The sequence below is a fragment of the Alosa alosa genome, chromosome 1 (genome assembly GCF_017589495.1).
Source record: "Alosa alosa isolate M-15738 ecotype Scorff River chromosome 1, AALO_Geno_1.1, whole genome shotgun sequence".
Lineage (NCBI taxonomy): Eukaryota > Metazoa > Chordata > Actinopteri > Clupeiformes > Clupeidae > Alosa > Alosa alosa.
In genome coordinates, this window is record NC_063189.1 from 23,269,006 (window position 1) to 23,283,326 (window position 14,321).

Sequence of the window (14,321 nt, forward strand, 5' to 3'; positions counted from 1 at the left end):
CTCCATTAATCAGAGAAAGGTCACTGAAGTTGGATCTACCACAAGAAGTGTGAAAAAACATGAACTGAATTGGTCATAGTGTAAGACTCTCTTAAATGTCTTCTGGGAAACAAAAATACATGATCAATACTCTCTAATTGTAAACAAAACATATTCCATAGGCTATGTTGTTGCTGAATCCATAGCCTATTACACAACATTGCAGCATGGTGCTCCAGATACTAACTTTGACATTTTTCGTTTTTAAATGGCTGAGGGATAAATGTCACATTTGGTAACTTACTCTTCATGCAGGGCTGGCTTAAGCAGCACACCTGGCAGCATTAGTGGAATTTATTCTTTCAAGAACAGCCTGGTAAGTAATATTCTGATGATGACTTGTTTTTGTTGTGTTGCAAATACAGTGTATGGAAATGGAAATGAAAAAGGAAAATACGATGAGATGAGATGCACTTGAGATATCAATGTCTTTTTCATTCATTTTAAACATTATGCTATTTTGACAGATGACTCAACAGCAATGCAAGTGCAAAACTTTTTTGTTATACATTTTTGTTATGCTTTATGCAGAATTACTAAAATGCAAATACTTCATGTCAACACAGAATTATGCCCTCTTTGGTATAGAATAAAAGACTCTGTTCCTGACTAGTGAGAGAAGAGAGTGTCTGAACAGTTGGTTCTTATGTGGTATAAACCAATTACCCCTGTTTTCCACAAGTCATATTTATTAACACCAGATGCATTATGTCTCATTTTGACAGCATTATTTATGTAAATATTGTCCTTTGAATTAATGTATCAAAGGGTTCACACTACCAAAACATAATTTTGAATAAGCATTCTAATTGCTTCTGTGCAGCAAATGAGACCGTTGCAGATGTACCAAGTTTTACAAATAAATTGAGCTATAATGTTTGAAAAAGGAAATATTCTGTATTTAAAACAAGCCACCTTCATTCTGTTGAAATACTGTATTGTTCAACAATCACCCCCATTGTCTTATGATGACATAATAAAATGCTGAATGTTAACATGTACGTATGCCAACAATATACTGGAAGATGACATTGAATGGTGGTAGAATGGTGGTTCTATATGCCCTATGTGAAATCTGACTATCTGGGACTGGCAGAATAGTTGCTTCTGCAATATATGATGCAGAATGTGGATGGCTTTAATTACCTCTCCTGTCTTATGCCACATTAAAGCAGTGTTTGAGTAAAATAGGTAACTATGAAATATAAACACCTTTCTCACCCTGAAGGAAATTTAATAATGAGGACTGATTAAAAAACTGCTTGTGCAAACTGCCACACAGCTATCATTTAATTTCGCCCCTATCATTGCTCAGTGGTGTTGATGATGTGCTTTTCTTCCTATATGACCATTACTAATTACATTAATGAAAGACAAAACATAGGAATTATTACAGAGGCAGGCTGCTATGTGGCTTGTGGCTTAAACAAGACCTAGTGTTGGGACCTTTTGCTTGGGCTCGACGGTGGAACCTTTGCAGTCTTCTCCCCCATTGATTCCACTACTGTAATGACAATTTGTGAGAACTTCTAAGGCTCAGGTTAGGTACTTCAGTGCGGCCCCGAAATGATATAACGTGATATAACGAGGCATGAAGGAGGCAGGAGTGGAAGATGGAAAGTGAAACCCAGCAGGGCAGACTTTACAGCTAAATTTGGCTACATTAGTTGAGTTGAGGTACAACAACTACAAACTAATATCTTATAAAATAAATAAGCTTTAACTAATCAAAATAGATAGATAGATAGATAGATACTTTATTGATCCCTAGGGGAAATTCAAGGTCACAGTAGCATACAAACAACATACACACACACATTCACTAACAGCAGAAACACTAATTAAAAGTATATATAAATATAAAAAACACAACTAAGCAATAAGGACTGTAGAAGATAAAGAATATACTAAATATACTAAAATACAATTTATACTAAATAAAACTGAATCTAAATCAATTCTAAAAAACAGTATCCACATAGTGGGTGATTAATCAATCAGGTGCTCTTGCAATGACTGAAGCAGGGACTGAGCCTGTGGTCCTTTGTGCATAAGGTAAGGTAAGGTGCTCTTTGTGAATGAGTGTCATGGTGATGGTGCAAATGAGTAAGTCAAACAGTGCAACAGTGCAAGAATAAAGTCTATATAAATAACTATATTAAGAAAGGTATAAGTGTGGTCACAGTTCGGCTGTGGCATGGAGGGAGGGGTTGTGCATATGTGCTAATAAAGTACGCAAACAGTGAGGCAGAAGACAATGGTAAAGTGGCTAGTGGACAGACAGTTCAAGACATGGAGGTGGTGAAGAGGCAGACAGACTATGCGGAGAAGTCTATTTCTCCTCTTCCCATAAGTGATGCATTGAACAGTTCAATGGCCCGGGGATGAATGACTTCCTCAGTCTGTCTGTTGTGCAAGGCAGTGAGCGAAGTCTCCAGCTGATCAGGCTCTTCTGCTTATATAGTGCTGTGGAGTGGATGACACTCATTGTCCAAGATGTTGATCAGTTTGTTCAGGGTCCTTTTGTCAGATATTGAAGTGATGCACTCCAGTTCAGCTCCCACTACAGAGCCAGCTTTCCTTACCAGCCTGTCAAGTCGCCCCGCATCCTTCTTCTTTGTGCTTCCTCCTCAGCATACGACTGCATAGAAGAGGACGCTGGCAACAACAGACTGGTAGAACATCCTGAGGAGCTTGCTGCACACATTGAAGGAGCGCAGCCTCCTCAGGAAGTACAGCCTGCTCTGCCCTTTCTTGTAGAGTGCGCGCAGTGTTGGCTGACCAGTCCAGTTTATTGTCCAGGTGGAGACCCAGGTACTTGTAGGTGCTTACCACCTCGACATTGACCCCATCAATGGAGACTGGTAGCAGAGTGGGCTTAGACCTGCGGAAATCCACCACCATCTCCTTGGTCTTTGAAGGGTTGAGTTGGAGATGATTGAGTTTGCACCATTGCACAAAGTCTTCCACCAGGCTCCTATACTCCTCCTCCTGCCCGTTCCTGATACACCCCACAATTGCAGTATCGTCAGAAAACTTCTGCATATGGCATGACTCAGTGCTGTAGCAGAAATCAGATGTGTACAAGGTGAACAGGACTGGAGAGAGCACAGTTCCCTGTGGCGCTCCGGTGCTGCTGATCACAGTGTCAGAGAGACAGTTCTTCAGTCTGACGATCTGTAGTCGCTCCGACAGGTAATCTGTGATCCAGGTTACCAGGTGAGCGTCCACACCCATCTGCAAGAGCTTGTCTCCCAGTCTGAGGGGTTGGATGGTGTTAAAAGCACTTGAGAAATCAAAGAACATGATTCTCACAGCACTTTTCCCCTTGTCTAGGTGAGAATGTGTCCTGTGTAGAAGATAAGTGATGGTATTCTCCTGGTATGCAAACTGTAACGGGTCTAGTGCATGGCGTACCTGGGGTCTGAGCATAGTGAAAATGTCAATGGTATATTAATTTCACAAGTAATTACAAATGAAATCAACATAATGCAACCTCTAATTTGGAACAGCTATTCATAGGCAGCCTATGGTGTCTATTGACTCGATTTGAAGGTATTTGCCTAAAATCTAGAATAGGGTAGCTGTTGGAATATGTTGATGTTTAAAACCAGCACAGATAGTTTTAGCCTCCAAGGTGGATCATTTAGGTAATAAGAATGTTTAGGTTACTAGGTAACTTGAACTTGATTCTTGAATTTCCCCTGGGGATCAATAAAGTATCTATCTATCTATCTATCTATCTATCTATCTATCTATCTGAACACGTATAGCAAAATGGAAAACTGAAATACCTGGGCACAGGAAACCAGGTTGATAGGAAATAGACACTTTTTGTTCCGGGGCGGGGGGCCACCCCCCTCTGCACTGGCCCCTTCGAAAGCTGGAGACACACACACACATGCACACATGCAAGCATTCATGCACTGTAGCACCAACCAAAATAATAACTACCCACCCACCAACGTAATAAACCACCATTGTAATAATCTGCACGTTTTAAATGTAATAATCCTGCCAACGTAATAATTTCCCACTAACGTAATAACTGATGCCTACTGCCAACATAATAAACCAATTTCTCACCAACATAATAATTAATACGTTTGCAGGAAGTTATCACATTGGTGGGAAGGTTCAAATGTTATTACATTAACTTCCCAATGTAATTACAGATGCAGTGAAATAATATGTTTTATCAGTTGTAAGGGTATTGGTGTCAACAATTATCACCATCTAAACTCCTGACCATACAGATTTGTACCCCTCCCCCCCTCTTTACTTTCTACCTTTACTTATTATTCATCGCCTTTACAAGGAGCCAAGCAAAGCTACATGGACAGGTCCCTGACTCTTTATGCAGAGTTGCTTTGGGATCCAATGTGGGTATACTTGCTGTGTGTATGTGTGTGTGTGGGTGTATGCTTCTGTGGGAGTATATCTGTGTGTGTGTTTGCTTTGCCCGTGTTTATGTGTATGGTTGTGTGCCAGTTACAGTAATAACTGTGTGTGTGTGTGTGTGTGTGTGTGTGTGTGTGTGTGTGTGTGTGTGTGTGTGTGTTTGTGTGTGTGTGTGTTTGTACAAGTCCTGCCAAGGTCTAGTGGGGCTACATGCCCACTAAGTTTCAACTGCCCCGGTGTTTCGGTGTTCTTGGAATGATTTACCAACAATTCTGAAAAGGTGACTTGTTAATATAATAAATATGCATCTTTGTAACAAACTATTTAACATAATTATCTCAAATACAATATAGAAGGAATGCAGGGGACAGCAGTCTGTAGAAAGAGAGCTCCGAATTCCTGCAAATAGCCCATATCTATTTGTACTACAGCCTACAGCATAGCAGTGTTCCAACCTGGCATGCCAACTTTCTATATTAGAAGCAACGTGACCCGCTCAGAGTGCGGCAGAAGTTAGCTGTTCACCTTGGTAAGACTTTATCTGACATGAAAATGATTTTGGAAACATTATTTTAAGGCAGTGCTCCTCAAAGTGTGGGGCGGGCCCCACTAGTGGGGAATGGAGACATGACAGCTGGGGCGCGACAAACAGGAGATATATGCACACATAAACATAGGAGTCATAAACAGGCCCACATATAAATTAAAGCACCATCAGATCCAGGGAACTGAGAATCAAACCAGAACCAAAATGTGAAAATAATATTTTAACGTTTCCAATTTGATGGGGTCTGGTGGGGCTTGAAAGTTCCTCACCTCCAGAGTGGGAGTACTGTTTTAAGGTAAATAAATTCTTTATGGGGCCTTTAACTTACATTCAACCTTTATATGTTGCTTACTAATGCAAATTACTCTAATTGCCTATATACAAATTACTCATATTGCCTCCTCATAACAAAATAGTGGGTGAGGTTATTACAATTTTGAAAATTGATTCTTGGTGGAGGAAACCGCATTGTGGAATTCTTTGCCTGACAGTCCTGTTTTTCCAAAAAAACACAAGGTGTCACTCTGTTCTGTATTCAGTCCAATAATGTTTACCACATCAGTCAGTGAACTATGGGGCATCACTATCGCCTCTCCATTCATAAAGGATTCTCAACTGCCCTATGCTAAAGTTGATTTGAAAGGAAGCATTGAAGCACCCTTCCTATAACCTGACTCTAGCCAGATGAATTTCGTTCCGCCTAGCTCCACTCATCCATCTGGGATCGATCCATTGCAGTGGTGTTTCAGAAGGCTGGGCCTTATCCAAAATCCTTGCATATAATTGGATAAGCCACTTGTCCGTCATCTATTGACGTGCTACTTCAACCACTCACATCGAAGCTATCCCGTGACGCTGAGAACAGTCTCACAGTCGCTTCTACGCTACGTCACATCTATAAAACTCACCGCCCTGCGTCCTGATTGGCTCTACCATAAAATCTGGTGATGAAATCACTCTCAGCGATCCTAGATGGATGTGAGTGGAGCTAGGCGGAGCTTAGCGCAACGAAATTCATCTGGCGAGAGTCAGGTTACCTTTCCAAAATTACATTTCCAGTACTTACAGCTGTGGGGCAGCCGTGGCCTACTGGTTAGCGCTTCGGACTTGTAACCGGGGGGTTGCTGGTTCTAACCACGACCAGTAGGCATGGCTGAAGTGCATGGCCTGAGCAAGGCACCTAACCCCTTACTGCTCCCCAAGCGCCGCTGTTGTTGCAGGCAGCTCACTGAGCCCGGATAGTGTGTGCTTCTGTTCACTGTGTGCTGAGTGTGTTTCACTAATTCACGATGCAGAGACCTCACGGGATCAAAAGAGTATATATACTTATATACAGTAAAAGAACAACAAAACTTGGAGCTTCTGTTCACTGTGTGCAGAGTGTGTTTCACTAATTCACGGATTGGGATAAATGCAGAGACCTCACGGGATCAAAAGAGTATATATACTTATATACAGTAAAAGAACAACAAAACTAGAGCGCCATAATGTGACTCATCTTCAGTGCCCGAGTATAGGCACAGGAGTCATTCAACAACTGAGTACAGTCCATACTAAAACATCAATAAGCAACTAAAAAAGTGTGATCAAACCTAATCAAAAATTCCCAGATTTCAAATAACATACTGATATTATGTTAAACAATATAGTAAATGGACTGCATTTATAGCGCTTGCTTACAATTTCACGCCTCACATTTACCCATTCACACACACACTCATGGCGGAGGCTGCCATGCAAGGTGCCAACCTGTAGTATTTTAGGGTTCAGTGTCTTGCTCAAGGAGGACACTTCGACAGGGGTAAAGAGGAGTTGGGCTTGAACCAGAAACCTTCTGGTCCCTGCGACTCCTCATACCTTCTGAGTCACTGTTGTCATTCTGTTATTGCCCTTAGATCTGATCATAGTATGAAATAATAACTTCTAAAATAAAATATTCTTGCTCACAATCAATGAAATATACCCCATTTGGTTATATTAAGTGTACTTCCCCTTAGAATTGAAATGCACTTTAAAATACACTATTTGAACATTATGTTTCTGATACTTAAACGTTTAAATAGGCTACGCTACAGCATAGGCCTACCTATTTTTTAGACAATAGAGACACAGGAATTCATTAATGGAATCATGTGCGTCACTTTCATGCAAGGGTTTTCCCCCAGCGTGACGTTATGCATAACTTGTTTTAAAAGCCCTACTCCTGATGCACCATATCCATTGCTGAAGAGGTAGGATCACAGTGTGTTGCTGTATTCATTCTGTGTCTCATTGGGTAATCGACAGGGACAGTCTAACCGGGCTTTGGTTAAAAGGAGCTGTAGCTGGTTGGTATTGTACAGCCTAGATTTGGAAGATAAACTGGCAACGAGAAGAAACTCGGTAAGGACATGCAACGGAGTTTATGGACACAACAGGATAGCCTAGTTGCGAACACCATAGCCTAGGCTACTTGTCTGTATCGCACTGTAACAAGAACTTGAGGGATAACGTTTGATTTAGCCAAGATTTGTTAAGACTGAATGTGAACCTATTTAGTGCTGAACCATCAAGCCGATGTACTTTATATTAACTATAGGCTACTTTTACTAATACTGTTATAGGCTACTATTACTAATACTAATAGTAAGTATGGGGTAACCAAAATGTGTGGAGATCATCGGTAATGTCATAGGCTAACACAACATGAATGAGGGCTACTTTAACTAGTAGGCTACGAAAAAGTCACACATTTTCTTTTCTTTTCTTTTTTTTTTTTTGCAGCCGATGGCAGTGACTGTGAACTTGTTCCGAATATTGGCTGTTTGTTCATGCCTCGCGCTGGCTGTTGGCATATGCAGGAAAGACTGCGCTCTCTGCATGTATCGCCGCGAAGGAACCACCAAAGCAAGTAGTTTGGTAAGTCACATCATATCTTCCAAAATGTTGAACTCCAACGAATTATTAATTTATTTAATGAATATGTCGGTGATTATGTTGGTTAAGTAGGCCTAGGCTATAAACTTGGCTGTAGCCTACGTCACCATTTGAAGTTACAGTGAGTAGACTAGGTTACCAAATGGCTAGTACCGGTCAAAAGTTTGGGGTCACTTAGAAATTTCCATTCCACTCCATTATAGACAGAATACCAGCTGAGATCAGTTGCATTGTTTTTTTGTTTTTTTAATCAGGGCAGCAGTTTTCAGATTACATTAGATTACATAATTGCAAAAAGGTTATCCAATGTTTTCTTAGTTAGCCTTTTAAAATGATATCAGATAAGTAAACATAATGTGCCTTTGGAACATTTTGACTATAGTGTAATTATAGCCAAGAATATTTCATTTGTTGAATTTATTTAGGCTATGCATTTAGCTGATGTTTTTGACCAATGATAAGAATAACTAAATGTGTAAACGTTATTTCATTACAAGTAGGCCACACCACATATGCCCTATATGTGCTTTGGCTACTACATTCCAGTAAAGTAAAGCGCCATTTGTAAAGACAAGTAAACAGAGGTAAAGAGTAATTTTTTTTATCTTAGTTTCACAATGAAAAATCTAACCTTGAGGGGAAACACATTTATTCTGCGAAGAAATCCTCATAAAGAAAATCCTCATAAAGAAATATTTTTTAACAGAAACACACAGCAAAATTATTACTGCCACTATCAGTATTTTATAAAGAAAGATCCAGAAGGCAGCATTATTTATATTGTGTGGTATACAGGGGCGCAGCTACCCATTTTTTGAAGGGTATGCAACAACAAATTGCCCCCAAAAAATAAAAAAAATAAAAAATTGAAGTATTGTTAAATTGTGCATTGCCACTTTAAGAGAGTCTAAACGGTTCTCATAACGTCCTTTTGCCAGCTGTTGTTCACAAAGGATAAGGCTGATCCAGCTCTAGCCTTTGTTTGCCACATTATCAGCACAATATTAAGCTATTAATATTTGGATTGTTAGGAAATGGAAACATGATGAGTTGTTGCTAGCGTGACATTTCTGTTTGCAGTTTGCCATTAAAAGTTCAGTATGAGCATGGTAGCCACCTAGCTATCTTAATGGAATAGGTTATGTTTCAATCAGCATATGCTTAGCAAACGCTAGTTAGTCTGTTAACATGAATATTTGCAAGCCTCAAAGCACAGACGTCACACTTTAAATCCTACCTGTTGCTTTTCACCATCCACTTATTTAACTACTGTCGCATCCCTTGGCATGCCATCTCATTTTCCCTCTATCTTTTTGTATGTTTAGCCCCCGACAGCTTTTTTTTGCTGTATCCATCTTTATCCATAGACGAAAACTCACTACTCGTACCTGCTCACTCAGCGCTCACGGCGCCCCCACTCCCTTTTCTATGTCAAAATTCTATGATGGAATTATAAGATAGGGCGCCTACTCTAGCCTGTTAGTCCTCTAAAATGTTATTTAACATTGAGGAAATGCAGAAATCATTTAGAAACGTACAACAGTAGCTACATATAGAATATACCAAATATATTATGATTATTATTATTTTTTTTACCATCGCTTTGTCGCCCCCACGGTGCTGCGCCCCTATGCGCCGCATATAGCGCATACCCACTTTTTGCGCCACTGGTGGTATAGCTGTTTAAAGTTACACAATATTTTGTGGTGGGGATTCATTGCAAGAGACTGGATGTGTTTCAATGTTTTTACTGTACGGTTTGTACTGCAATTTGTGGACAGACTTGTTACAGTAAAAAGAAAACAAAGCCATTTATCCTGCAAAGGGAGAAAAGGACTATTCGGCATGGAACTAGTACAGTGCATTTTTACCAACATGACAGTAGCAGCAAATGAAAATGTCAAAATCAGTTGCTTGGATGTACTAAAGCATTTGCTGTCGTACAAGATTAAGAGAAACTGCTTGCATGTTTTGCACAAGATGATGGAGTTTGAACAGGCAATTTTGAGAATTTGAATTCTGATAAATGCACCAAAGCAACTGAGAAAAAATGTAGAGAAGCCATAAACACATAACCCAGAGCTTATGGTGCCAGGTGAAAAGATGAGTCTTTAAACACTCGAAAGTTCCAAAACTACCACAGGAATGCAGAATACTATGGCAACTATTTCATTACGATAGTCATAAGACACGGAATCATTTAACAGTTTTTCAAATCCTTTCATACTAAAACAAATACTGTAAAATTTACAATAATTAACTTGCAATTGTAGTTGCAGCAATAATATTACTGTAAATGCACAACATGGCACTGTAATTCATTATTATATTAAACATTATATTGTAACTATAATGCATTTCGTTGTTGTAACTTTACACAACAATAAACGGTACATACAGTAGTTACAGTAAAATGTTGTATAATTAAAAATTGCATTTATGATAAGTATACCCTACATATGTCTTGAAAAATAACTGTCTATCCAGCTGCCTACCCAAATTCATAGTAAATTACAATAACACTATTTTATATCTAAAAGCAATACCATATTATAAATATCTACTGTAAAAATGTATAACGATTTGTTACAGTGCATTCTACTCACCTGTCATTCTGGCTTCTACGTTGATTCCATAGAGCTGCACACTAGAATGTCAAGGAGGGGTAGACAACCAGAACCTGGACATGTGTAGAAATGTCCTGACGGAGGAAGAACGCACAGCTGCCCTCCGCCTACAGGGGAGTGAGGGTGAAGCAGAGCACCAACACCAGCTCACTAAGAAGTACGGTGGCTTTATGAAACGCTATGGTGGCCTCGTCATGAAAAAGACAGGGGATGACACCGGAGCTCATTTTGATGGAGAGGCCACAGAGCTGATGAGCAAACGTTATGGCGGCTTCATGAAGAAGGACGCAACAGCCCATCAGGAGGGAGGAGAGGTCAGGCAGCTTCAGGCTTTGAGGGAGATCCTGAATTTGGGTGTCAGGGATGCCCAGTATAGTGAAGAAGGTTCTAAGCACTTTGATGATTTTATGAGAAACCCACAGGAGAGCAATAAAGATTTGGTACGGGATCTGCAAAAGCGCTATGGGGGTTTTATGCGTAGAGTGGGCCGACCAGAGTGGCTAGTTGATAATAAGGTGCATGGTGGATTTGCAAAACGTTTTTTGGAGGAGACTGCAGAAACCAGCGTTCCTAATATAGAGAAGAGGTATGGTGGCTTCATGGATTAGGCATCTGCGGTTGAGTGAAAGAATGGACTGCAAATTACCTGTTATTTTTCTGTTTAGAACCAGTATTGTACCTCTTTTTGCATTCCCTGCTCTGATTTATCTTTGCTGCGTCAATATTCCTTGTAGATAATTCATATAAGGTGTTTTTTGTTGTTTGCTCTTAATAAATAATTCTGGTGATGTTGACAAGTTCAAGCACATAAATTACATTTCTTATACCATTGCTTTGAATTCTAGAGTCAATTGAATTGAATATAGAAATGAGTTAATGAACTGGTTAACATGATGATCTTACAGTATTTCAATTTGATTCTGTTTGTTTTCTACCCTTCCTTGAGTGTTTTAAAGCTTTTTGCACACTGTTGTTTGTGTTTGTGATAAGTTAAAACAATTACAACAAACAAAGCACAATAAAGGTTTATTTGACGAAGCACAATAAATCAAGTGCATAAATAGACCTTGTGTACTTGTGCCATCGTAATCAAGACTGTGATTATTGCCAGGTTTTAACACATGGCCAGAAGGCCGCAGTAATTGTCAGGCCAACCCGAGATGAAGCCTCTATGACCACAGCTTCTATTTCATTTGCGAAAATAAACTCTCTATCGTCTGCCTGAATTTAACAGCTCATAGGCCTACCGTGAATACAGGAAATGGGAGGGCTCACAGAGGATTCTGTCGACTTGTCTCAAAGCACACTGGTCAAAAATAGACTGACGGTTATGAAACTCTTTTTGAACGATTATTTTCATTATTGTCAGGACCAGATGAGTTTTGATGTTAAAATCACGGGAAGGTTGTTCTCTAGAAAAGCTTGCTAAAACATTCTTTTGATAGACTCAGGTGCAATCTACAGAAGAAATACAGTCTCTTGTGTGGACGAGCCAGTCAACATGAGTATTCCAGGGTGTAATCAATATGGACACCAAGATATTCATAGGATTTTATTTGTAGGATTTTACTTATGTGATTGGCTGGTTGGGAGGATGAACAGAAGACTGTGATTGCCATCTTATTTTAGGGTAAAACCTTATCATTATTAATTTTGACATTTAAAATGATTAGAGTCACACCAATCAAGAAACTCACTTCTGAATGTTGTTCAAATCATCATCTATAAGTTCAAGATTAGCATTGCCGAATCATCTGAGTATTTGAAAGTATAGTTCTGTGGATGTTGAACAATGGTTGATGAACAAGTATACAGTGTGAAATGGACATGTGAGCTGACACAGCCTATGTGTTCTGGACATTACAAATGTTACTATTTCTTGGTATTTTTTGAACGATTTAAGCTAAAAAAAAAAGAAAAAAACTACACACGTCAGCCTTAATACAAAGTCAAAAGGTCACAAAGGTCAAACAGATGCACTACAGAATGTCTCCTTTAAACCAGTTATGGAACAGTGTGCCTTCCATGGCACACCTCCCCCCCCACACCTCCCCCCAACATTCTAAATCAATTTTATGCACCATATTGTTATGTAGCATAGTAATATTATGCACCATTTGAAAGCTTGGACTTTTGGGAATACATATATGACAACCCTTTTCATGGACAATTTGTATGGTCCTTTACATTGTCGGATTAATCAAACTATGTCTCATTTAAATTTGATAAAAAAATGCCCCCCTCCCCCTCCTCCGCTTTTGGTGCTTCCCTACTTTCTAGCTGCAGTGCAGCTGCAGTGCAATATTGGGTCTTGACATATTTACAGGAATCCCTTGAAATGGAATATTCACGTTGGTTTATCCAATATTAGTTGTGCAGATGTATAGTCCATCTTATACACACCCATTGAAGCAACAAAGAAAATGCAAAAAAAGAGACTTTTGTGTAATCATTCCATATTTTGTGTAGTCATTCTATATCAGAACCCCTGACATACATCCAAATAAAATAGTCTACAAGAAACCTCAGAGTGTTACCTTTCATTTGAGACCAGGATTATGCTTTTACACCAAGAGGTTGCCACACAGTAAGCCTTTTATTGTCAGTATGCATTTTGGGAGCCCAAAAGTCATATGGGGAGTTTCCATATATAGGGCATTTTACAAAACACATGAGCATACCTTGGCAAATAATGGTCCAAAGCACTCTTTTTTTTTTATTCTATATTGATCTACTTTTGCACACAGACCAGGGCTCAGTTGTGTTTCTAAGTCATCTCAAGTGACCTAGAGGGCTAAAATGTGGTCAGTTCAGAGGTACTTGTTATCCGGCAGAAATATAAAACAGTATTCTAGCCTCTGTACCTCTGTGCCAGTACTTGAAATAGCTATTCTGATTGTTCCCTAAGAAATGACAAAATCTCAGCTTTCTAAAGAGACCAAGCATTTGATGGTAGGCCAAACTAGGTGGGAACAGTGGCCTCTGAAGTAGGCACAGTGCAATTTCGAGGGAGAAAAGTCTAAAAATGCCCATCCCATATTGGGGTTGAATACTTATATTTTAGGATATTTTAGTTTTAAATTAATTTACTTTTAATGTTTACAACAAGCGGACATATGTATGAAATGGCATAGTCAATGCTAAGAAGAAATTTAGTTGCCCTATACTAAAAACATAGTAGAAAACAAAATCATAATTACAATCATGAACAAGTTTGGGCACCCCTGCTAAAGTTGACTAAAACGGCTAGTAAAAATCATCTTTTGGAAATTAATCTTAATGCCTTAATTAAAAAACAAAAATAGTAGAAATCCAACCTTAAAGGACACCGATTTTCTTTGTGAATGAATAATGTATCGTTAATAAATAAATGTTCCTACAGGGTGCATAAGTATGGGCACCCCTGTGTTAAATTCCCATAGAGGCAGGCAGATTTTTATTTTAAAAGGCCAGTTATTTCATGGACCCAAGATAATATGCATCCTGATAAAATTCCCTTGGCCTTTGGAATTAAAATAGCCCCACATCATCACATACCCTTCACCATACCTCGAGATTGGCATGGTTTTATTTCAGTTAGCCTAATAGGTTTGATTTTCATTGAGAGATGATCATATGGAAAGTACCCCATGCCAATCTCTTGGTATGGTGAAGGGTATGCGATGATGACCTACACTGTCCTAAATATAAGGAAGAAAGTCAACCTTGATTAATCTCACAATTGCAAGAAAAAAATATTAAACTTGAGGACATACTACAAAAAAGCTCAGGTGAAATGTTTTAACTATGTA

The 14,321-nt window shown here is 39.2% G+C and overlaps 1 protein-coding gene across 2 annotated transcripts; it reads left to right on the forward strand.

Annotated features, from left to right (window-relative positions):
- The first annotated feature begins 289 nt into the window (after positions 1–289).
- penka (proenkephalin a) lies at positions 290–11,593 on the forward strand. Of its 2 annotated transcripts, none has more exons than XM_048257006.1 (3): positions 290–355; positions 7,751–7,885; positions 10,542–11,593. In XM_048257006.1, exons 2-3 carry the CDS (start codon positions 7,754–7,756, stop codon positions 11,136–11,138), a joined length of 729 nt encoding a protein of 242 aa, XP_048112963.1. In that variant the 5' UTR covers positions 290–355; positions 7,751–7,753; the 3' UTR covers positions 11,139–11,593. The 2 variants fall into 2 exon arrangements, with proteins under 2 accessions (XP_048112963.1, XP_048112953.1); XM_048256996.1 differs by lacking the exon at positions 290–355 and adding an exon at positions 7,224–7,369.
- Positions 11,594–14,321: the final 2,728 nt, after the last annotated feature.